The sequence below is a fragment of the Podarcis liolepis genome (genome assembly GCF_965112155.1).
Source record: "Podarcis liolepis genome assembly, chromosome: 13".
Lineage (NCBI taxonomy): Eukaryota > Metazoa > Chordata > Lepidosauria > Squamata > Lacertidae > Podarcis > Podarcis liolepis.
Window position 1 is genome coordinate 926,010 of NC_139573.1, and position 22,933 is coordinate 948,942.

The 22,933-nt window shown below is 58.4% G+C and overlaps 2 protein-coding genes and 1 long non-coding RNA gene across 5 annotated transcripts; 2 read left to right on the forward strand and 1 right to left on the reverse strand.

The window, feature by feature from the left end:
- Positions 1–403: 403 nt before the first annotated feature.
- AP1S1 (adaptor related protein complex 1 subunit sigma 1) lies at positions 404–8,245 on the forward strand. Of its 2 annotated transcripts, none has more exons than XM_083472184.1 (5): positions 404–524; positions 2,784–2,962; positions 4,452–4,560; positions 6,635–6,778; positions 7,447–8,245. In XM_083472184.1, the coding sequence occupies exons 1-5, from the start codon at positions 522–524 to the stop codon at positions 7,492–7,494; spliced, it is 483 nt and encodes a 160-aa protein (XP_083328310.1). In that variant the 5' UTR covers positions 404–521; the 3' UTR covers positions 7,495–8,245. The 2 variants fall into 2 exon arrangements, with proteins under 2 accessions (XP_083328310.1, XP_083328311.1); XM_083472185.1 differs by having other exon boundaries at positions 6,635–6,772.
- A 4,680-nt stretch (positions 8,246–12,925) lies between these two features.
- On the forward strand, positions 12,926–15,867 carry LOC310692262. The gene is made up of 3 exons (XR_014518692.1): positions 12,926–13,042; positions 13,543–13,802; positions 15,763–15,867. It is a non-coding gene; the product is annotated as an uncharacterized lncRNA (long non-coding RNA).
- On the reverse strand, positions 15,619–22,386 carry VGF (VGF nerve growth factor inducible). 2 transcript variants are annotated; one of them, XM_083472695.1, is made up of 2 exons: positions 22,296–22,386; positions 15,619–19,754 (listed from the first exon to the last, which is right to left on the reverse strand). In XM_083472695.1, exon 2 carries the CDS (start codon positions 19,731–19,733, stop codon positions 18,027–18,029), a length of 1,707 nt encoding a protein of 568 aa, XP_083328821.1. In that variant the 5' UTR covers positions 19,734–19,754; positions 22,296–22,386; the 3' UTR covers positions 15,619–18,026. The 2 variants fall into 2 exon arrangements, with proteins under 2 accessions (XP_083328821.1, XP_083328822.1); XM_083472696.1 differs by lacking the exon at positions 22,296–22,386 and adding an exon at positions 21,363–21,494.
- Positions 22,387–22,933: the final 547 nt, after the last annotated feature.

Genomic DNA, 22,933 nt, shown 5'->3' on the forward strand with positions numbered 1-22,933 from the left:
GGCTTTGTCGGGGGGGGGGCAGAATAAGTGGGGCTGAAGTGACCTGCAGCTGGAAGGGACCCCCAGGGGTCATCCAGCCCCACCCCGTGCAGTGCAGGAATCCTGCCGGCAGCAGACCCTGGGTAGGGGGCTCATAAATCAGCAGATGCAAGTGGGGGGGTCTTCAGTTGCGCCCCCTTTCCCACGTGCCCAGAACTCCCTCCTCGCGCCCCCTTCCCTCCCGGATGACGTCACCGGAGGAGGCCCCTCCCTCCTCTCCTGCTCCTCTCCGGCTTCCCCGCCCCTCCCGCCGCCCGGGGAGACAGGCCCCGCCCCCGCCCGGTTGCCGTGGCGACGGGGAGCGAGAGGCGCCCCTCCCGGCCCGGAAGCGGGCGTCGCAGTGCGCAGGCGCGGCCGCGGGGCGGGGGGCGGGCGGGGGGCGGGTCCGGCCGGGAGGCACCTGGGCAGGTTCGGGCCGCGGAAGAGGAGCCGGAGGGCCGCAGGGGCCGCGCCGAACGGCCCGCCACGGAGCGACGCCCGACATGGTGAGCGGGGGGGGGGGCGCGGGGAGGGACCCCCAATCCGGCGCCCCGGGGGGAGGAGAGGGGGGGCTGGCTCCCACGTGGCAGGGCGGCCACTTCCGGCCCCGGGTGCAAGGGGGGCTGGATCCTTCCCCGGGAGAGGGGGGCCGCCCCCCGGAGCAGAGGGACCCCCTCTCCTCCTCCCTCCAGAGCAAGGGCGCCTCTGAGCATGGGCAGGCGGCGGGGAGAGCAGCGCCACGGGGGGCTTGGCAGGCGGAAGAGATCCCCCCCCCAAGGAAGACCCCACAGATCACAGGGCAGGGGGGTCCCCGGAGGGAGCGGGGTGACCCCCAGCAAGGCTTTGAGTTGCTAACCCCACCCCATAAAACCAGCCGGTCCCCTGGGTGGGGGTCCGCTGCGCCCCCCACCTCTCCCTCCTCGGGGGCTTGGCAGGCGGAAGAGATCCCCCCCAAGGAAGACCCCACAGATCCACGGCGGCCCCCACCGGGCAAGGGGGTCCCCGGCGGGAGGGGGAGGTGGTTTCCGCTGACCCCCAGCAAGGCTTGGAATTGCTCACCCCCCACAAATGCAGCCGGTCCCCTGGGTGGGGGTCCGCTGCGCCCCCCATCCCGCCCTCCCTCCCTCCTCGCAGCGCCCCGGGGGTCGAGGGGGTTTCCGGAGCCCCGATCCGCCCCGCCTGCCTCCCTCCCGCTGCTCCCCCGGCCTCTCCCTGGCGCCTCCGCCCCGTCGCCCCCCCCCGCCCCGCCCCACGGAAGAGGCCCGTCCTTGCCGGCTTGGCCTGCCAGCTCCTTCCCTCCTCCTTGGCCATTAGCGGAATTGGCTGGCGAGGCCTCTGGGGTGGGGAGAGACTGGGGCAAAGGCAGCACTTGTGGGGCAGGATTTCCGGCTGTGCTTCTCATCAAGGGCGGGGGGCGCTGATAAAGAAGCAAGGCTAGCTCAGTTCCTAAAGCAGGAGATTCTGGGTCTCAGGGCTGTGGGTTCGAGTGTCCTGCCTTGCAGCGGGTTGGACTAGATGACCCTCGGGGTCCCCTTCCAACCCAATGTGTGGATTCGGGGTCACCGCCTTTGCCAGGCGTTTTGGCCAGGCCCGGAGGGAAGTGGCGCCTAGTGGGTGTTGCAAAGCCCCTGCTTGCTCTCTCCCACTGCTCCAGAGGGCCGGGAGTGGCCGCCTCTTCCTACCTGAGCCGCCCCTCCTGGCTCACCTGTTGAGGCTTGTTGGTGACTCTCCCAGGGAGGATTGCTCAGCTGAGCGCAACCCGCCTTCCCTCCGACGCACGCAGCTGGCACCAGGAGCGCATAGTTGCCCTGCGGAACTCCCTGCCACAGGAGCCCAGCGAATTTGCTTTAAAAGGCAGATTCCTGGAGGAGGAGAGGGCTAGCTGTGGCCACGGTTGTAGATCCCAGTTTCAAGAAACCCCAGGAGTGGAGAGGGGTCCTATGGAGCTCAGCCCCTGCTTGCTGGTTTCCCGTAACTGGGGTAACTGGTCGGCCCCAGTGAGAGCAGGAAGCTGGACGAGAGATGAGCTGTTGGCCAGATCCTAAGAAGAGGAAAGAGATCCTTTTGCCAGATGGGCTATGGAAGTGGGGAACTGTTGTTGTTGTTGTTATTATTATTATTATTATTATTATTATTATTATTATTATTATTTTCTCTCCAGCAAAAAGGGGTGTCAGACAAGTCCGGAAAGGGAATGGGGCCCGGACTCCTGGGTTCTTTAGGAAGAGGAGGGGGAACCTGGGAATCTGTGGGAGGGGTCTTTGTGGATTGGTTTTTTTAATATATATATTGCATTTTTAAATTATTACTCATTTATTGCTTACTGGTTTTGTACGCCGCCGTAGATCTCAGGGCTGTCCGCAGCATAAAACCACGACATAAAAACCGCAAAATGCATAGTAAAAGTAAGAATAAGAAGAAACCAAGGACCGCTCCCCTAATTCCCCCAACCCTTTTTTAAAAAAAAAACCCTGAGATTTGCAAGGGAAGGACTGTGGGAAAATGTAATAAATGAATGAATTTTTGTTCTGCCTCTGGAGGGGAAAGTTCTGATCAGCCTCCCTTGGGCTGCTTTTCGGCAGGCTGCGTCTGTGTGCCCCCCCCCCCCCAAAAAAGAAACCTTGGAAGGGCCTCATTCTGTGCTTGCAGGGGAACCCCTTGCTTTGCAAGATATAATTTTCTTGGGGGTTTTTTTGGGGGGGGGTTGCTGCTTGCTGCCATAGGAGGCCCCCCCCTGACCTCCCCCCTCCTCTCTGCCCCCCCAGATGCGCTTCATGCTCCTCTTCAGCCGCCAGGGCAAACTGCGCCTCCAGAAGTGGTACTTGGCCACGTCCGACAAGGACAAGAAGAAGATGGTGAGGGAGCTCATGCAGGTGGTCCTGGCGCGGAAGCCCAAGATGTGCAGCTTCCTGGAGTGGAGGGACCTCAAGGTGGTCTACAAAAGGTGACTCTCGAACCCGCTCCCCACCCGCTGCGACTCCGGGTTGGGCTGGATGACCCCTGGGGGTCCCTTGCAACACTGCGGTTCTTGGAAGGGGGCGGCCTCTCCTCCACTGGAGGTCTGCCATCAGGGGCGCTTTGGCTGCGACTCCTGCGTTGCAGCGGGTTGGGATGGATGACCCCTGGGGGTCCCGTTCCGTCTTGCCCACAAGAGCATCAGGACAAGGTTTGGAGGCCGGAAACAAGCGGCAGCTGCTTGGAAAAGGCCAGGAGGAAGCAGAGGAGCCTCTGTCTGGCTCCGGGCAGCTCTGCCAGGGAAAAGTGTGTTGCGGGTGCGGTGCCTCCACCGAGAAGGCCCTGCCCTGCTCCTGTTGCAGGAGGTCCCTTGGCCCAGAGGGGCGCCACTTTCTCTGGGCACCCAGCCCCCACCTTGAAGGGGGTGACCTGGTTGTCGCTTTCTCCATAGCTGCCCTGGGGTGTGGATTGGAAAGTCCCCCCCCCCCAAGCTTTGCTCACCCTGAGTTGGTCCCTGTCCGTTCAGGGGGGGCAGGAATGGAGAATAAGCAGCCCCCCTCCCTGGGGAATGAGGGACTCTTAGACCCACAAATTGCTTTATCTCAGGCAGGAGTGGGGGAGCCCCAGACCCAGAGGCTGCGTGTGGCCCCCCATTCCCTTCTGTGTGGCCCTTGCCAGCTCTCCTTTGTGTTTCTTTGCCCGGCTGATTCCTTCGAACTCTGCTGGTGTCTCTTTCTTGGCTTCGCAGATGGAGAAGTCTCAGCAGGAACTACCCCATTGTACAATACTAAAATATACATTTTTAACAGCAACAGTTCCGCCCCCTTTTACCTCTGCCCCCGCCCCCTGGAGTGTGTGGCCCTCAGAGGCTTGCCCAGAAGCGGAAGGTGGCCCTCGGTGTCTCTGTGCTCTGAACGGCCTCGCAGGGCTGTGCTGAAGGGAGAAGCCTTCTGAGCCTAGCTGTCAACTTTCCCCTTTTCTTGCGAGGAATCCTATTCGGAATAAGGGAATTTCCCTTTGAAAAAAGGAAAACGTTGGCAGCTATGCTTCTGAGACTAATTATTGCCCCATCACTGCTGCTGTGGGGCAGAGGGTGGGGTGGGCAGGTGAACCCCAGGTGACGGCACCTTTCTACGGGTGCCTGCAGGGATAGCGTTGTCCTGCAGGGGGCACCCTCAGCTCACCTTGGCTCCTCTGTGGCCAAAGGTTGCCTCTGCAGGTGCGCACGGGGTTAATAAGGGCCCTGTGCCCCACACACCCCACATCTGGCCAGCATAGGCACCTGCTTTGCCCCCCACCCTCACCTGGAAATGGCTGGCCGGTCACCCCAGGGAGGGCAAGGCAGGCGTGGGTGGTGGTGGGCAGCTGGCGGCCTCTTCAAGAGGGCGCAGTGGGGAGGGGGAGGAGGCTGCCCCCCAGGTGAGCCAGGCAGCAGCAGAGCTGGATTCCTGACCCCCTTTTCTCGCCCTCCTGCCCAGGTACGCCAGCTTGTATTTCTGCTGCGCCATCGAGGGCCAAGACAACGAACTCATCACTTTGGAGCTCATCCACCGATACGTGGAGCTGCTGGACAAATACTTTGGCAGCGTGAGTTGTGGGGAGGGGCTTCTCCTGGGGGTTGGGCTAGATGACCCTCGGGGGTCCCAATTCTAGGATTCCGCGACTGCAGAGCGCTCTTTTCCTGCTTCTTTGTGGGTGTAAAAAGCACCAGTATTCCGCCCCCCTCTCTGTATGTGTGTGGGGGGGGTACTCTATCCCAACTCTCTCCTTTCAGTCCTGAACCCTAGAGCAGAGATGCCTGGAATAATAATAATAATAAATAATAATAATAATAATAATAATTAATAATAAATTTATTATTTATACCCCGCCCATCTGGCTGGGTTCCCCCAGCCGCTCTGGGTGGCTTTCAACAAAATATTAAAAATACAAGAAAACGTCAAACATCAAAAACTTCCCTAAACAGGGCTGCCTTCAGATGTTAAAAAATAAGTTTTATTAAAGTTTATTAAATATTACAAGAAAATAAAAAGAAATAGAAACAATACATAACAATACATAAAAAACATTTATCTTCACATTTTTTCAAAATGCAGACTGGAAAAGAAAAGAAACGAAAGATAGAAGAAAAGAAACAAGAAATAGAAAAAATACTTTCCTTAATCAATAATACCAAATTCATATTTCAAACCTTCAGATGTCTTCTAAAAGTCAGCTAGTAGTTTATTTCCTTAATAATAATAATAATAATTTATTATTTATACCCCACCCATCTGGCTGGGTTTCCCCAGCCACTCTGGGCGGCTTCCAACAAAATATTAAAATACAATAGTTTTAAACATTAAAAGCTTCCCTAAACAGGGCATCTGATGGGAAGGCGTTCCACAGGGCGGGTGCCACCACCGAGAAGGCCCTCTGCCTGGTTCCCTGTAGCTTTGCTTCTCGCAGGGAGGGAACCGCCAGAAGACCCTCGGAGCTGGACCTCAGTGTCCGGGCAGAACAGTGGGGGTGGAGATGCTCCTTCAGGTCTACTGGGCCTTTGAAGGAGCATTAGGACTTATAATAAGACGACCGTAGAGTTGGAAGGGACCCCCAGGGATCATCCAGTCCGGCCCCCTGCAGTGCAGGAATCTTTTGCCCCACCTGGGGCTTGAACCCACAACCCTGAGATCAAGAGTCTCGCGTTCTGAGCCATGAGACAAGCCCTGCTGGGTCAGGACAAAGGGGATCCCTATGTTAGCCCACGTCACAATGATGAACCAGGTGCCCCAATGGGGAACCAGCAGTAGTAATCACAATAATATTAATTTATTACTTCATAAATTGGGTCTGCCACTGTGGGCAGCTTCTAACAGAAGATTAAAAGCTGCATGAGACGTCAGACATTAAGCACGCGGGGTCCAAGCAGGAGAGCCCTGTGTTTTCCAGCAACTTGTACCCAGAAGCTTTGCTGTCTCCAATTGTCTTGTTCTCTTCTGAAGCCAACCAAGTTGTTGGGTGTCGCTGTCTCCAGTGGCAGGGAGTTCCGCAGTTCCACTATGCACCAGAAGTTTTCTCCATCCTGAACCTTCCAACGTTCAGCTCCGTTTAAGCTGAGGCAGTTGGGGGCACCGGCAGACCTGGGAGGGGGGTCCTAAGAGGTCCTGGGCTCCCTTCCCCCTTCCCCCCCCCAAGCCCCCGAAAGCAGAGTTTCCGACCCACGGGGAGGCAGGAGGGCAGAGGCCAAACCCCACCACTAATTACTCTTGCCATCATTTTGATTCCTTAATCCGCCCCCTCCACTTCCCTGCCCCATAGAAAGCCTCCCTCCAGCCTCCCTCTCCTAAGCCCGCTCTTAGACCCACAAAATCCAGCTAAGCATGGCTGCTAATTGGGCTTAACGAGGGCTTGGCAGCCGCCCCAGCTAATTCCTGCTGCTAATGCGCCACAGCCGCTTGGCGCCCCCCCCCCCCAGGAAACGCAGCCAGATTGGAGGGTCAGGATCCTGGGCATAGCTGTCAACTTTTACCTTTTCTTACGAGGAATCCTATTCGGAATAAGGGAATTTCCCTTTAAAGGGGGGGAAATTGACGGCTATGATCCTGGGAGCAGTGGGGGGGTTGGTGTGTTGGGGGCCCCTGCTTGGTTCTCACGCCCCCTTTCTCCCCCCCCCCCCGGACAGGTGTGTGAGCTGGACATCATCTTCAACTTTGAGAAGGCCTACTTCATCCTGGACGAGTTCCTGATGGGGGGAGAAGTGCAGGACACCTCCAAGAAAAGCGTCCTCAAAGCCATTGAGCAGGCGGACCTCTTGCAGGAGGTAGAGGTGGGCCCCTGCATGGGGGTCCTGCATGCCTGAACTGGGGGGGTGGCAAGGACTGGGGGGGCCCTTCTCCCTGCACCCCCAAAAACAAACCATACACTTCCCTCCAGCTGTGGGGCCAAGCAGCCTGTTGTTGCTGCCGCCCTGGACATGCCTGCTTTCTGTCTGCTTCCGCAGAGGAATTTTTTTTGGGGGGGTTGCTGCTGGAGGAGCCCCCCAAGATCGCTGCCTTCCTGGCTGCTGCGGTGGCTGCTTTCTGCATGCAATGAGTCACCGGCAGCCATCGCTCCCCCTCTCTGCAGTGGGCGTGAGCGACTCAGCCGCCTGCCGCTGGGGCCGAGTGCAAATCCTCAGGGTGGGGAGGGGGGAGACGCAGCAGCCTTGGCACCCTCAGCCACTGCCACCCCCCCCGAAGAAAACCCCCCTGCATGGTGGACGTTGGCACACCTGGAACCCACAAACCCTTAGAATGGAAAAAGGCCTTGTTAGTTGCTCTACGGGGCATCAAGTGCACCTCTGAGCAAGCGCAGAAAGCCTTCCCTCCCCCGGGAAGTGTCAGGGTAGTGGTTGGGCTGGGGGTCTTATGGGGAGGGGGGCTGGCTGTTTCCCTCCCCCACTTCCCGCTCCCCTCCTCTGAACCCGCCTCCCCTCTGCTTCTCTCCCTGATACAGGAAGACGAGTCGCCCCGGAGCGTTTTGGAGGAGATGGGCTTGGCGTAGACTTGGGATCGTGAGCCGGCTACCCCCCCTTGCCCCCGCCACTGCCCCTCGTGCCCCTTTGCCCCCCCCCCATGCAGTGGGGCTGAGAGCCTGTGGCGGCCAGGCAAGCTCTGCAGCCGGCCTCCTGGCCAAGGAACCTGCAAACCGCACGATGTAAATACCGAACCACCAGCCGAGGGTGGGGTGGGGGGTGCTCTGCGTTTGGGGGGGGGCAAGGAGGCATTTTGCCCCCGCCTGTTGGGGGGCAGAGAGAGAGAGAGAGTGCAGCGGGGAATTCAGGGGCACCAAATGATCTCCATTCTCCATCTTTTTTCCTGTGCCCCTCCAAACTCTCCTACTTCTCCTACCGCCCCCCAGCACCCCCAATCTGTTCACACCAGCAACGTGGCACTTCCTGCCGCCCCCAAACCTGTGACTCACCCGGGCAGCATGTGACGGATCCCAGAGGAGGGGGGGCAGCAGCAGCAGCGCCTCTGCCTTCTTCCCTCCCTTTCCCTCTTTCTCATTTTTTTTGTTGGGGGGGGAGGCGCCCCACATGCATGTGGGGCACGCGGATGCAGGTAGCCGGAGATTCGGAGGAGCCTGCCATTTGGAAGACCAGCAGCCCCCTCCCCCAGACTTTGGGTGCCTGTATTCCCTCCCCCCTCCGCTCTCACCCCCCCAGCCCCTTTCCAATAAGGCATGATCTTTCCGGACCCAAGGCGTGAGTGCGAGTGTCTTCTCTGTTTTGGAATAAAGCGTGTGAGGAAGACGGTGGCCTGGCTGTGGTTCTTGCCCCTCCAGCGCAGGCTGAGATGCTTCCAGCCCCAGCTCAGAAGGGGGGGGGGCAGAAAGAGCAGAGGGGGTCCAGCCTGGAGGTCGCTTGGCACGGCTGGCGGAGGTGCAGGTCAGTTGCCATCATACGGGAGGAGCACCTGAGCATAAACAGGGTTCATCTGCAACGCTCTTAGAATTGTGGAGTCGGAAGGGAACCCCAGGGGTCATCCAGTCCAACCCGCTGCGAATGCAGGAATCGCGGCGAAGGAATCCCTGGCAGGGGAGCCCTCCATCCGCTTTTCCGGGCTGGGAATGTTTTGCCTGGAAAAGAGGAGATGAAAGAACCGTTTCCAAGCACCTAAAGGGCTGGAGGATGGAGCAAGCTTCTTTTCTCCTGGTCTGGAGGGTAGGACTCGAACCCACGGCTTCAAGTTACAAGAAAGGCGATTCCGGCCAAACGCCAGGAATAACTTTTCTGACAATAAGAACTGTTTGACAGTGGAACAGATTCACTCAAGAGGCGGTGGGCTCTCCTTCCTTGGAGATCTTTAAGCAGAGATTGGATAGCCACCTGTCAGGGATGCTTGAACTGAGATTCCTGCATTGCAGAGGGGGTTGGGCTGGATGACCCTGGGGGTCCCTTTCGACTCTACAAGTCTGTGATTCTAAGGGAGATCGTTTCACCATCAAATGGCTCTTAGGCTCCTTTATTCAGAATCTCCTTTCTCGCAACTTGAAGCCACGGGTTCAGGTCCTGCCCTCCAGAGCGGGAGAAAATAAGTTTGCTCGACAAAGAAATTTGAAGCTGTCTACTGTATCACCTCTCATAGTCTCTCTTCCGGGCTAAACTTCCCCAGCTTCTTCAACCGTTCCTCATCAGGCTCGTTTCCCAGACCCCTGACAATCTCTCAGCCCACCTCCCGGCTTGCCATCTCCTTCCCAAACTGGGGTGCCCAGAACTCCAGCCGGGGGTCTGACCGAGGCAGCACCTGGGTGGGGGAGGGATCTGACTCCCCAAATCTTTCAGGAAGAGGAACCCTGGGAGCCAGAACTATTGAGGTGGGTATGCTTTGCAAGAGCGCAGCTGCCCATTGAGATGAGCTTTGCAAGAGGCCAGCTGCAAGCCCAGCTCTTCAGCCGTTCCTCATCAGGCTCGGTTTCCAGACCTTTGATCATCTCGGTCGGACCTCCTCTGCCAATCAACATTCCAGCTTGACAACGCCTTAAAATTTATCACCCGTCCTTTGCCTGATTCTAAAATTCGGAATTGAAAAAGGCTTTAAACAGGTTGCAGCCCCGGGAAGAGGGTGGGCCCTGAAAACAGACGTCTTGGGTGCCCAGGTTCACCAGAATGGAGGTGTTTGGGAGTTGTAGTTTGGGGGTTGCCAGAGGAGACCCACCTTCTGAGGATAGTCGAGTTGCCAGGAGGGCATCGAAATCACCTGGGGTTGAAGGCCTGCAAGGGAGGAGGCAGCCTCTCAGGTGTTTGGGGCTTAAGGCGGGCGATGATCACCTTGGGCCCCGCCAGGAGCAAACTGGCAACCCATGGGAGGTTTGTGGCTGCTATTTGGGACAGAGAGGGGAGAGGAGGGCCGGGAAGAGAGGGCCGGTTCACTCTTGTGGAGATCGCTTTGTGGGCCGGGTTGCGTCTCCATGGATGCGATTTTCGGCCCTGCGGAAGCGAGTCCCTGCTGTGTCGGTTTTGCACAGCGCGCAGGGACTCGCCAAGCAGGCAGCTCAGTTTGGGGGCTGCTCGTGGGCCATTTAAATGACCTCCATGGGCTGTTTGTGGCCCAGGGGCCACAGGTTGCTGACCCCTGCTCTACTCCCAGATCAAGTGGGCCGCAAAACTACTCCCACACTCCACCCCCGGGCTGCACACCACATTTGTCATGGGGGGCAGGAGCGAGTGCAAAATTTTTATGCCCCCTCTGGCCCTTGCACTGCCTTCCCCGTGTCAGATAAGTGAGGCAGGCACTGGGCTTTGGGAAGGAGGTGCTCAGGACAATGTGTGCTTGGGCACATTGGGGTTTTGGGACGAGCGTCGTGGGTGCCCCTCCCTGCCTCTAGTCCTTCCTCTCACACCCCAACCCCCCCCCAGCAGAAAGAAAGCTAGAGCACCTCACTTTGGTTTTCCAGGGGACCTGGTTGAAAGTCCGATCCAGCACACGGAGCTGAAATAGGACGGGGAGAAGAACGGCCCTCTTCCAACTTCCTCCTCCAGTTCACAAGGACTTTGTGGGTGCCAGGAATCACAGAATTAGAATTGTGAAGTTGGAAGGGACCCCAAGGGTCATCCAGTCCAACCCCCTGCAATGCAGGAATCTCAGCTTTATTATTATTATTATTATCATCATCATCATCACTGCCATTGTATAACGGAGTCCAGTCCCCTGGCACAATTCCCCCTGTGCCCTGCACAGCTTGGCCTCCTGGTCTTAGCAGGAAAGAGGTCATTCTAACAGCCACCTCAGGCCTGGCTTGTTGGAAAACCAACCCTGCTGGGAGTTGGGGGTGGGGAGGAAATTTGGGTGGGCTGGGGGTGAATGCAATGTGGGTCTCCTTGGGGCTAGAGGTGGGGAGGAGGAGAAGGGAAGGAGATACAAAAACCCAAGAGATGGTCCAAACTGAGCCCCCAAGCCAGGGGTCAGCAAACTTTTCCAGCAGGGGGCCGGTCCACTATCCCGCAGACCTTGTGGGGGGCCAGGCTATATTTTGGAGGGGAAAAAAGAACGAATTCCTATGCCCCACAAATAACCCAGAGATGCATTTTAAATAAAAGCACACATTCTACTCATGTAAAAACACGCTGATTCCCAGACCCTCCACGGGGAGGATTTAGATGGCGATTGGGCTGGATCCGGTCCCCGGGCCTTAGTTTGCCTACAGACGAGCCAACTCCTAAGGTCCCTTCAGCTCCCCAATAAAATATTTGAGGTGGGCAGGCGCCCCCAAAGTTGATGGGCGTTGCCATTCAAATGGTGTGTGTGTGTGTGTGCACGGCAGCTTGTATCGATTATGTCGGGTGGGGCTTACTCCCCCCCCCAATATTTTTTATTCAAGTTGGCACCATCGGTGGAGGGGACAGCCAGCCCACCGCGTTTCGCCCAATTTTTGCTAAAAGCCTTCAGAAGGGTTTAAAATGGGTGGGTGTGGGGAGGACCCAGCCTGCATAAACCTCGGTACCCCACAGTTAATGTATCTGGGAGGAGACACAGCCAAGATCTCTGCAGGCTGATCTCCCATGGAAACATTAACCGGGACCCCCGAGATCTCTGCAGTTCCCAATCCCGGCTGGGATTAAGCCCGATGAGAAAGACCGGGCGAAACGCGTCGGGCTCCTTCGAAAGTAAAATCCACGTTTTCCCAGCATCCTGAGACGGAAGCGGGGGAAGGAGGAAAAGGCGCCTCCCACCGGGACTGGTGTGTGCGCCCCCTCTCTCTTGCACCCCCCGTTTTCTATCAGCCGCCCCGCCCCCGCCCCGTGGGGTGCAACAGAGGCACAAGGTAATAATACTCCACATTTTAAAAACAAAAACCCGCGGTTGTTGTGAAATAATCCACAAGCTTCCTGGCTTTTTCTTTCGGAGCAAATCAGGAAATAAATAAGGGGGTTGTTTTTTTGGGGGGGGGGTAGTTTAGAGAAGGGGGAGGGAGATTTCTGCTCCTGAGGACCAGGCAGCCCCCGCGCAGAGAGAGGAAGATGCTTCAGACTTTCCCCCAGAGAGCAAGGCCCCCTGCCCCCTCTATCCCCCTCACAACAACCCTGTGAGGCTGACTCTCCCCCATCTCGAGTGGGGGCGTCCTGACCCACGCGGTGCCCAAGATGCCCCCCCCCCACCGCTCTCCTCGGCTCCCTCTGCGGGGAAACCTGGACACCGACCGGGTGGTCCGCTTCGTCGGGCGGGCTAGCGCTGCCCCGCGCCCCCCTCGGCCTGTGAGGCAAAGGGGCGGACCAGCTCCAATTGGTCCGGCCCTCCCTGGCACGCTGTTGACTCCGTGGTGGGGGGCCTGCATCTTCTTCCTCCCCCCCCCCAAAAAACAACCCCACCGCAAAGCTCTTTTGGGGAGAGCCCGTGTGGCGCAACGGCTAAGAGCGTTGGACGCAGCCTGGAAGCTCTTCGCGTCGCCCACCTCGCGGGGTTGCTGTGTGGACGCAGTGGGGAGGAGGCCTCCTGCTCCGCGCAATTGGGTGGGTGGGGGGCTTCCTCCCCCCTCCGTCTGCTCCCCACTTGGCTTGCTGCCCTGCCGCGCCCCAGGGGCGGGATTTGGCCATACAGATCCCAGGGGGCGCCCCGTGAGACGCCCAAACCCGCGCCATCTCCCTTCGCTCTGGGTCCTTGTTGCGCCCCCCTAAATCTGGGCGGTCGCGCTCCCCTAAATCGCCCGAGGAAAGCGGGGGCGCCGTCGGGGGCTTCTCTTGCAATGATGCCGAAGGACCCCCGACTTCGTCAAGGGGGCGGCACCGGCATCAGCAGGAGGAAGGAGCGCGCTCCGCTCTTTGGGACCCGATCCAGCTGCAGGGAGCCTCTTCTTGCCCCTTGAGGAAAGTGCCACGTGGTGTCGGTGGGGCTGGGAGGAGCTCCCGGTTTCCCCACTGGACGGCTGCCCAGGAGACCCTCCCGAGTCCCGCGCCGCAAGTCCCGCGAGACCCTCCCCTCCAGGCCGGCGTGTGGGGTGGGCGGCCGGGAAGGGGGCGGCCCCAGGGGCCAGAGGCGAGGCCCGAGCCGGGAGGCGCCTTTCTGTCCCGCTGCTGCGACGGGGCGGCTCTTCGGGGAGTTTTCCGGCGCGGGTGAGTGGCGGGAGGCGGTGGGGGCTAGTCGCTTCGTTTTGGCCTCCTCCGAACCCCCCAACTCCGCCTGCCTCGGGTCCGGGCTGTGGCCCTGCAAGGGGGCGGGCGAGGCGACCCTAGCGGGATGGGAAAGTGTGGGGTTCCCATCTGCTGCCTTGGAGAAGGCCTGATTTTTTGGAGGGGAGGACAGGGCACCAGGACTCCTCAGTCTTGAAAGTTGCGGAGGTTCGGCTCTTCCCCCCCCCCCCGCCCCGAGGTGCAAATCCGGGGCTGCCTCCTCCAGCTCCGCGCAGAGGGAGCTCAGAATATCCCGTGACTCAGTTTAGGGTCCCGAGGTGCAACGCAGCTCCTCCCCACCCGCCTGAAAGCGCAGCTGTTTCCGGGAGGGGGGCGCGGGCGGCTGGACCCCTTAGAACAGGAGTTCTCAAAACTTTTTTTCTCTGAGCCGCACTTTCACCCCAAAAAAATTGCTAGCACCACGCTGAACTTTTTCCTCGCAGAACGAAAGCACAGGACGCAAGTGCTTTATGATACGATCACAGACGGGACGTCCAGAAAGGATGAAATATTGCAGCCACACATGAATCTTTCCCAAAAGATCATATTGATGGTCCGCCGCTCTTGCCATTCTCTCCTGCCCCGCCCTTCCAGAACCGCTGCATTCAGGACTTGCAGCAAAAAAATAACCTGGCGATGCCTTGAGCCCCTTTGTTTCTGCACAGATTTTCACAGGTGCGCTAAGTGTTATCCTGAGTTACAGGTATGTATATTGTGTGTGTGTGTGTGTGTGTGTGTGTGTGTGTGTGTGTGTGTGTGTGTGTGTTGGGGAGTGTTTGTGTGTAAACAGGGAGGTCAGAGAGAATTCCGCCTTTCTTTTGCCTGTAACCTCACTGCTTACAATCCCTGCAACAAAATCCCTGTGTATATGTACCTATAATTCAGGATAACACTTCGCGGAGCTGATGGAAGTGGACTGGATAAGACAGGGCCATAGCATATTTCACTGTTCTTTCTCAAGTGTGTATGTGGGTAGGTTCAGCTACCACTCTGTACATGCTCAGAAGCTGATTCTGGAGCTAGGACCTGTTGACCACCTACCTCACCCAGCCCAGATCAAGACCCTTAGAAGAATCAGGAACTGCTCCTGCTCTCAGACAATTTTCTGGGGCTGCCTTTGCTTTTGGGGCAGGAACACAAATGCATCTTAGACTCTTCCAAAATGTTTTAAATTTGGGAAAGTTGCATCCCACCCGCCTGCCTCCCCAGCTTGAATAATCATTTGCCTTTTTCTTTGTGAGCTGCTTTGGAGGACTTTTCTAGCTGAAAGGCCGCACGGGAATAAACTTCAACATGGCTTAGCCTGCTTCCGAATGCCAGTTGCTGGAGGGGAGAGTCGCTTTGGCATTTCCTGGTTAGCCATAATGCAAGCAGAATGCTAGATGAGTTGAGCCCCTGGCCTGATCCTGCAGCATTTTGGGATAAGTTCATGCCTCTGTTGGGTATTGAGGTTACAAGGGGGATTTTTAGGGCTGGGTGATATATTGACATATTGTCCAAAACCGGTTTGAAGTCCGTATTGTGATACCAGTTTCATCATTGTTGACCTGGTAAAAGTATCACAAATCATGATGTGTGTCTGTGCTATGCAAAAATCACAATGTGGGGAAACCTGTGAAGCCAGCCAATGTTTCTCGGTTCCTTCAGCCCCGGTTAACTCTGCCGTCTCATATGTATTCTGTAGTTGACCTCCTTTGTAATGTTTTATTTTGAAATATTTAAGATAACATTTAAGTTTTCTGTTAATTATGTTGCTTTGACTGTATACGCGATTGTTTTATTGATGTTTTAAAATGCTGTAAACCACTTTGAGGTTTTTCTTAAAAATATAAAGCAGTATAGAAATGAAATTATTATTATTAATAATAATAATAATAATAATAATAAAACCTCTGCCGTCTCAGCTCCCCCTGCCTCATGCAGGGGGGCAGCGAATCACAAGGGCAGGCGCTGGCAAAAATCACAATGCGGGGAAAACTGTGAAGCCAGCCGATGCCACTTCACAGCACCATCCTTATTTCAGACATCGTGATATATCATGGCGTCATGATGTTTAGTTGATGATATATGGCGATGGGGTCACGAAGAGTCGGACACGACCAAACGACAACAACAATATTGCAATGTTGAAAACCAGACCTCACCCAGCCCTTATTGTTAATTTATTTCTAAATTGGGATTTCAAACCAGGCCTTCCCCATGTGCTCCCAAGCGTGGGTTATGCACAGTGCAATGCAAGGAAACTGTGTAATGCATAATCATTTCTAGGCTGTAAGTTAGGCTGCATCAGGAACAAATGAGAACAGTGGCAACGGCGGCTGCAACAGCAGGGACGTTTTTAATCTCATCCTGCACACACACACACACACACCAGTTACCTGTGCAGAAAGGTGCACCTTAACCTACCATTGAAATGTGGCCGGGTTCTCTTTGGAGGGGGGGGTCACACCACACCTTGGATGCCCCCCCTCCTGCGCCACCACTGACCCTCCAGATCTGCAAATAATGAGAGTAACTCGTAATAAAATAGTTGCTTTTATTTTATAGCAAAACTAGGAATTCCACATGCTATTTACAACAGGCCAAAGGTGTTTTATTTCAAGTACAACAAAATGGATCAGGACATCGAAACAACTCTTTTTATTATTAATATTATTTTACAGGACTGGACGCCACAAAGCGAAGAAACTCGCACACTCTAGGACTGATGCCGGCGGAAGGGGGTTCTTTTTTTGGACGCGTGCAGACTGCTTCCTTCGCCCCCATCCTACCCTTCCCCCCCCCCCGGCTTGCTCTCCGGAAACCCGCCCTGGTGGACCCTTTCAGGTACAGCTTTAGATGGTCATGGATTTACACAAGTAGGTATCGATACAGCATGCTCAAAGCCTCCCCCTCCCCAACTTGTTTCTGGGTGCCTGTGGAGATCAAGGTGCCCCACGCCTGGGTGCTGGAAGGAACGGCTTGGGGCGCGGGAAGAGTTTGTGGTAAGGCAGTTTGTGGTCAGGAACCTCTCTGTCTCTCTTCCTGCTGCCCTGTCCTCCTCCGTCTCAGCCAGGGAATCTTTTCGTTCTGGACAGAACTCCGTGGGGAGAGGGGGGCGGCGGAGGCAGCAGCAGCAGCAGAGAGCCTCTGGGCCCCCAGCGCTTGAGGGGGAGGAGTGTGGATTTTGTGGCAATTTTGCCTCTTCCACCTGATTTAAGGCGGTATAAACCTCAGCCAGGCTCTGGAGCCAAAAGTCTTCCCCAAGGGGCCGGAAACCCCCCCCCCGGCTCCTTTTAAACATTGGTTTCAAATTTTATTTAGCTTCCAGCCTGGTTCTTTAGATTCCCATGCCTACTAAGCAAAGGAAAGTTGGGTTTGAGCGGGAGTGTTTGTAAACTGAGCACAAATGAACTGGGTTAATTTAGGTCCATGAGAATAAGTCCTCCTCTCGGAGTTTTTGAGGGCAAATACTCCTCCATGTTTGTGGCTTCTCAGCAGCCCTGAATTTCCACACGCCTTTCTTTGAACGGGGTTGCAGCCAGGAAATTGGGGTGGGGGGGCACTTCTGTGTCACATCTCTTACCCCCTCTGCTTTTGGTAGGCTAAATATTGGATGAGCAAAGAAGGGCAAGGTTTTTAGCAGCTATGTTAGGTTTCCAAAACATGTCTGTGTTTTAAAGGGCGGGCTGGACTAGATGACCCTTGGGGTCCCTGCCAGCTCTGCAATTTTAGGATTCTGCTATTCTTCTTGTTGCAGATAAAAGGGGTGTTATCTCTGTATCCAGCTGTGTGAGGAGCTTTTGCGGTGCTCAGAGCCTCACTCTAGGCCAGGGATTCCCAAACATGGGTCTCCAGCTGTTTTTTGGACTACAATCCCTTCCACTAGTCTTGCTAGCTAGGTATGATGGGAATTGTAGTCCAAAACCAGCTGGAGACCCAAGTTTGGGAAACACCGGTCTAGGCTTTCGCTAGAGTAAACCACTCCCTGCTGCCTTGCTCAGGGTGCAGGATCAGGTCCTGTTGGGTCCTCGCTTTCAGTGCCACCTGGCGGACTTCATTATCACAAACACCTGGGGAGATGTGGCCACAATTATTCATTCCTCTCTCTCTCCCCTCTCCATTTTTTTTTTGGGGGGGGGCCTCCTCTCTTGAGTGTGCTGTAAAACTGTGCATGTGCGTAGCCATGGGGGGTGGGGCAGCTGCCCTCCCTAAATCAAGCAAATCAATAAAAATACTTAACTATCTGAGGTTCTGCCCCCCTAACATGAAACGTGCCCCCCCCCTAATAAAAATACTGGCTGTGCCCATGAAATTGTGCGGTTTTGGGGGTGGTGGAGGGGGCTGTTTCCAAAGGGGGCAGGAGGGAGATCCAGACAGAGGTCGTGGTTTCAACTGGAAACCCCTTAGGATTTGCAGCGTTACACCTGGAATGTTTGCTTCGAGGCTGCCCCCAAGGAAGGAGAGGCCAGGAAAGGGGGGGGGTCCTTGACAATTTTGCATTGACAGGGTGGCTGCCTGCTCTTTTGTACAGCTGGGACAGGCAGATGGGGGGGGGGTCCTGCCCCATGGCTGCATGGGGAGCTCCGACTTGACTCACTGCAGCGGAAAAAGAGTTGTCCCTCTGTCTGAACGCTCCTTGGCAGCTTTCATTCCGCTCTGGAAGCCAGATATTTGAGATGCGCACCTGATGAGGGTGTGGGCAGGGGGGGGCGGCTTGGTGTCCAGGGGGGGGGGTGAGGAGGCAACCAGGTAGCTGGCTGAGAGGAGGAGGAGGAGGAGGGTGGGGTCGCAACCGGGCTTCCTCCGCGTGGACCTTTCGCTCGGTGGGGGAGACTCTGTTCTCCAGACTCATGCAAGAACCTGAATTTCATGTCGGAAACACGGCGGATGGCAAAGTTTCTTTGGGCGGGGGGCGAGGAGAGGGGGGGGGACCCCCGGGCGGCTCTCACTGGAAAGCCTTGGGGCGCTTCATCAGCATCGTCTCGATGTAGTTCTGCAGCTCCTCGTCCTCGTCCTCGCCGCCGTCCTCCTCGCGGGTCTGGCCGTCCTCGTAGAACTCCTCCCGGGGCGCCACGGGGAGCGGGCCGCGGAAGCGCGCGTAGGGCGGAGGCTGGAAAGTCCGCGGGTTGATGTAGTTGGAGATCTTGTTGCTGCCCGCGTAGTTGCTGACGCTGCTGCTGCCTCCGCTGGGCCGGGCCGGGTACCATTTGGGCGCCGGGTACTCGTCCCCTTTCAGCACCTCGTTCCAGGCCGCCTCGTTCTGCTTGGGGAGGCGGCGGTGGTGGTAGGACTTATAGTCCGCCGGAGGGTAGTAGGGCTTCTGCGGGGGCCGCGGCTCCGGGCGGTAGACGGCGTAGGCGGGCGCCTTCTTGGGCTTGTTGCGCGCCGGCGGCGGCAGCGGAGGGGCCCCGGGCCCTTTGGCCTTGCTTCCCGCGGGGGCCACTTCGGGGACCTCCTCCTTCTTCTTCTTCTCCACGTTGTTGATGATGTCGATGACGTCGTCGGCGGGCAGGTGCAGTTTGCTGGACAGCTCGATCAGGCGGTCGATGGTGTTGGGGTCGATGTCGTCGTCGTCCTCCTCCTCCTCGACGGGCGCCTCGTTGGAGCGCTTGTCCTCGGCCACGTTGCCCTCTTCGTCCTCGAAGAGGAGCCCGCTGCCCTTGCGGCGGATCCCGCTCCGCTGCGGCGGCTCCTCCTCGTCGTCCTCGTCTTCCTCCTGCGCGTTGGCCCCCTGGCGCCCGTCCTCCTCCTCCTCGCCGTCCTTCAGCAGGTACTGGAGCAGCAGGTCGGAGGCCATGTCCGCCAGGCGCTCCTCCTCGGCCGCCGCCCTCCGCGCCTCCTCCGCCTGGCGCCGGCTCTCGGCCAGCTCCTCGTAGCGCCTCTGCAGGAGCTGGTGCTCCAGGTGTTGCTGCTGGCGCAGCTTGCGCGCCCCGTCCCAGGGCTCTCCTCCCGGGGGCGCCGGGCTGCGCTTGGCGTGCGCCCTCAGCCGCTCGTACTCCTCCAGCTCCTTGAGCACGTCGTCCCGCTCCTGGGGGGCCGGCGGGCCCTGGGGGGGCTCCGCCCTCTTGGCGGCCGAGCTGTAGCGTTGCAGCTCCTCCAGCATGGACTTGAGGGCGTCCAGCTCCTGCTGCCCGAAGCTTCTCTCGCCAGCCTCGCCCTCGCCCTCTTCCTCCAGCTCCTCTTGCTTTCGGCCTCCGTCTTCGCCCGCCTCCCAGCGCGGCCCCTGCGCCTTCTTTTCCGGCTGCTCCTGCGCGTCGGAGCTCTTGGTCTCGCTGCGCACCCGCTCCTCGTTGGCGCTGGGCTCTGGGTTCAGGCTCTGCCCGTCTCCGGGCTTGCCGGCCTCGGCCTGGAGCGCCTGCAGGAGGACCGCGGCCAAGGCCTTGGGGTCCACGTCTTGGAAGAGGTTGCCTTCGTCGGGGCCGCCCCGCTTCTGGTCTTCGGCGCCGAGGGGTCCCGGCAGGATCCCCCGTCCGGCTGGAGAGTTTTCAGGCTGGGGGGACTCGCGGTCGTTGTCGCCGCCGCCGCCTGGGCGGGCCTCCTCCTCCTGCCCCCTTCCAGTGGGGAGCGCAGCCGCGCGGAGGTGGGAGTGCGCCAGGAGGAGGCAGAGAGAGAGGAGCCAAGCAGCTCTGCGAAGGTGGGGAAGGCACGGCATCCTGCCACGCGGAGAGAGGTGCTGTGCAGGGGAGACAGACAAAGGCGAGGTCAGAGCGGCATGAAGTCGAGGAGACCCCCCCCTCCCCATTCTCTCTCTCTCTTTTCTACACAGCGGGAGACTCTTAATCTCAGGGTTCCAGCCATAGGGCGAAAGAGCGCTGCTTTGCAGCGGGTTGGACTGGATGACCCCTGGGGGTCCCTTTAGAAGTCTATGATTCACGCGCACAGATCGAGTGGTCTTGTGGAAGAGCAAAAACCCCACGTGCCATGGAATCCTAGGGTCGGAAGGGACCCTGAGGAGTCCAACCCGCTGCAATTCAGGAATAGGCAGCCGTCCCCTGCAGGGATCGAACCCGCCACCTTGACGTTTTCAGCACCCGGCTCTGACCAGCTGAGCAAGTTTGCCCGGGCCTTTGGCGAGACCCACAAACTTAACGAACTTGGCAAACGAAACGTCATCCCCTTGGCGGGAGGCGCCTCGACCCACAAGCTTTGAGGGGGGCTGGCCGGGCTAGGTGACACAGTTCTGTCACCGAGGAGGGGGTGGCGGGGTCCTCTGGCGAGCCGCTCTCACTTCCCCGAAGGAACAAGCCTCTCTTCCTGATTAGGACTTCCCCTTCTGTGGGGCTGAGCCCCCGCTTTTCCCTCGGAAAATGGTTTCTGCCCAGCCCCACACCAGGCGCAGCGCTCCAGCCCTGGTGTTAACGTGGTCCTCTCTCGTCCCCACATCTCTCCCCCCCCCCACACTCCCATTTTCTTAAGACCCGGCTGCAGCGTGGGGTTTTGTCTCCCCCCCCCCAAGCGCCTCCTGCCAGCTCGCTGCCTGAGCGGCGGAGAGGCACGTCGTGTACTCTACGCTCGTAATGGGTCTCTCATTGACAATTCCGTGCATCGCCGCCGGATTCCGGGATCCTGCTCGCCTCGTAGGGTTGCCTGCCTGCCTGCCTGCCAGCGGTGCGCGCGCGCACACACACCCGGGCAGCTCCTTCCGACAAAACGTCTCTCTCTGCGCGCACGTACAAAACACTACGCCATGCATCTCCCCCCCCCCCGCACACTTTCCCAACTCCGCCGGGGTTGCCAAGGGATGCCACGAGACGGAAGAGCCCGCTCATCGAGCTCAGCAGAGGGAGGGGGGCAGGAGGGTGCCGCCACCCCCGCTCCTCCGTCGCCAGGACCATCTTCTTGGCACCCGGCTACATTCCTGCATTCTCAGCCTAGGTGTGTTCAGTTGGGGGGGGGGGCGCTGCTGTTTATCGGAAGTGCATTTTGAGCTGGCAGTTTTATTACCCTCGTTTTTGCCTTTTCCACCAAGCCTAGATTTCCCCCATACTGTGAGGGGAACGAAGAGGCTCTTCCGTCTGAATCGTGCTGTGGAAGAGGGGAGTCTGCGGGGGTCCGCTTGCAGTTAGATCCGGGGTCCCCATAATTCTTTCCCTGCCTCCCACCCACCACCCACTTTCCTGGAGCTGCTCCTAACATCCTCATCTCATCGATTGGGGTGTTCTTTCCTACACCCCACTCTTCGGCTTTATATGGGGCCGATGGGATCTTTGTCTCCCTCCCTCCCTATATAAGAGTTATTCTAGAACAAAGAAGTCCTCTGCTCGCCCCCCCCCCAGCCCACCTTTTCTTCCTCAGTTATCTCTGAGCTGTGGGTCACTGGGCTGGCTGGTTCTGGGGCACCGAAAGCGTCGCCCCGTGCCTCCTCCGCCTCCCCACATCAGAGAGAGCTCGCGAAAGACCTGCTGGCTCGTCTCTCGCTCGCTCGCTCGCTCCCCCCCCCTCTCTGCAGTCCCCACACCCACCGCCCACACATGCAGGGGAGGAGATGACTGGCAGCCTCAGCGCTGCTGCCGCCGCCTCCCTCTGCCGGCTGAGACCCTCCGCTACCACCCCCCTCTTTCCCAACAGCCATTCACCTTTAGAAAGCTGACCCCCGCTCCAATGCCGTTGGAGCAGCCCCCGCCCCCCATTTTCAGCCCCTCTGCATAACTTAGCCCCACCCCAGTTTCAAGAGATCCTTCCCAACACCACCCCCGGATTCCTCGCCTTCTCCAACGTTCGCATAATTCCTTTCCAGGTCCCGATTATTTTCCCCACAAGCGTTTTTCCTCCCCCCCCCCCATCCTCAAGGGATAGAATCCCCTGCCCCACATCTGCGTCCGTCTACCTGCCATATCTCGAAGCGGCCGAGCCCCCCCCCCATCTCTCTCTCCCCCTCTACGACCGGCTTCCCCCTGTCGCTAGCGAATGGCGCCCGCCCCTCTTCGGGAACCGCTCCAAGGAGACCCCCCTGAGTCCCGCATCTTGGGGCAGCCCTTCTTTTGGGGGGGGGAGCAGACGCCCTACTCGCCAACCGGCGGTTCCCATCCTGGTGACGCACAGCCGCCGCCTCGCCTTAAACCACCGCTACCGAGCAGCGCTTCCTTCAGCGCCCCCCACCCTCTCCGACCATCCTTCCAGGGATGGGCGAGGCGGGCCGGGGGTTGTCCTCTAGGACCCCCCCCCCCTTCTCGCCGCCTGTGTCATGACTCTGCAAGGGAGGGGGACGTGTTACCGGCTCCGTGGCAGCTGGGCCGGCCGGGGTCTCGGGTCCGCCCCACCCTCTGGAGTCGCTGGGTCCGCCCGCCGGGCTCTGCCTTCCGCTCGCTCGCTCGCTCGCTCGCAGGGCTGCGCTGCCGCCGTTCAGCACCTTGGAGAGCGGCTGGGCTGGGCGGCCGCTTTTGTACTTCCAGCCGGGCCCACGTGGGGGGCCCCATTGACGTCAATGTTCATTCATAAAATTCGAGCACGATTGGAGGGGAGCCCCGCGCCTGCGCACAACCGGGGGGGTGGAGGAAGAAAAGGGAAAAAAGCCCAGCGAGCGAGCGAGCGAATGGAATGAATGAAGGGGATGAATGGGAAGAGAGTGGAGTGTTGGGTGAATGAATGACTGAAGAAGAATCGGGAGGAGGAGAGAGGGATTCGTGAATGGACCGGCGGGCTGGGAGACGGGGCCTGGGGGAGACACGGAGGAAGCCTCGGCTCCAGGGGCCTGGGGGAGGCTTCCCCGCCGCCGCCGCCTCCGGCCGGTGTGGGCGCTGGCGGGAGAAGACCCCTTTGTTCCCAGGCGCCGCTCCGAGAGAACCTCTCTCTCTCCCGCGCCCTTTACCTCGGGGCCCGTGCGCGGAGGGCGCCCTTTGCGGGAGGCGCCTG

Bases quoted from the DNA above. Each gene is read 5' to 3' on its own strand.
- AP1S1 (XM_083472184.1), top strand. The intron at 4,561-6,634 runs GTGAGTTGTGGG...CCCCCCGGACAG, and splicing joins TGGACAAATACTTTGGCAGC to GTGTGTGAGCTGGACATCAT. The intron at 6,779-7,446 runs GTGGGCCCCTGC...TCCCTGATACAG, and splicing joins ACCTCTTGCAGGAGGTAGAG to GAAGACGAGTCGCCCCGGAG.
- VGF (XM_083472695.1), bottom strand. From the start codon at position 19,733: ATGCCGTGCCTTCCCCACCTTCGCAGAGCTGCTTGGCTCCTCTCTCTC.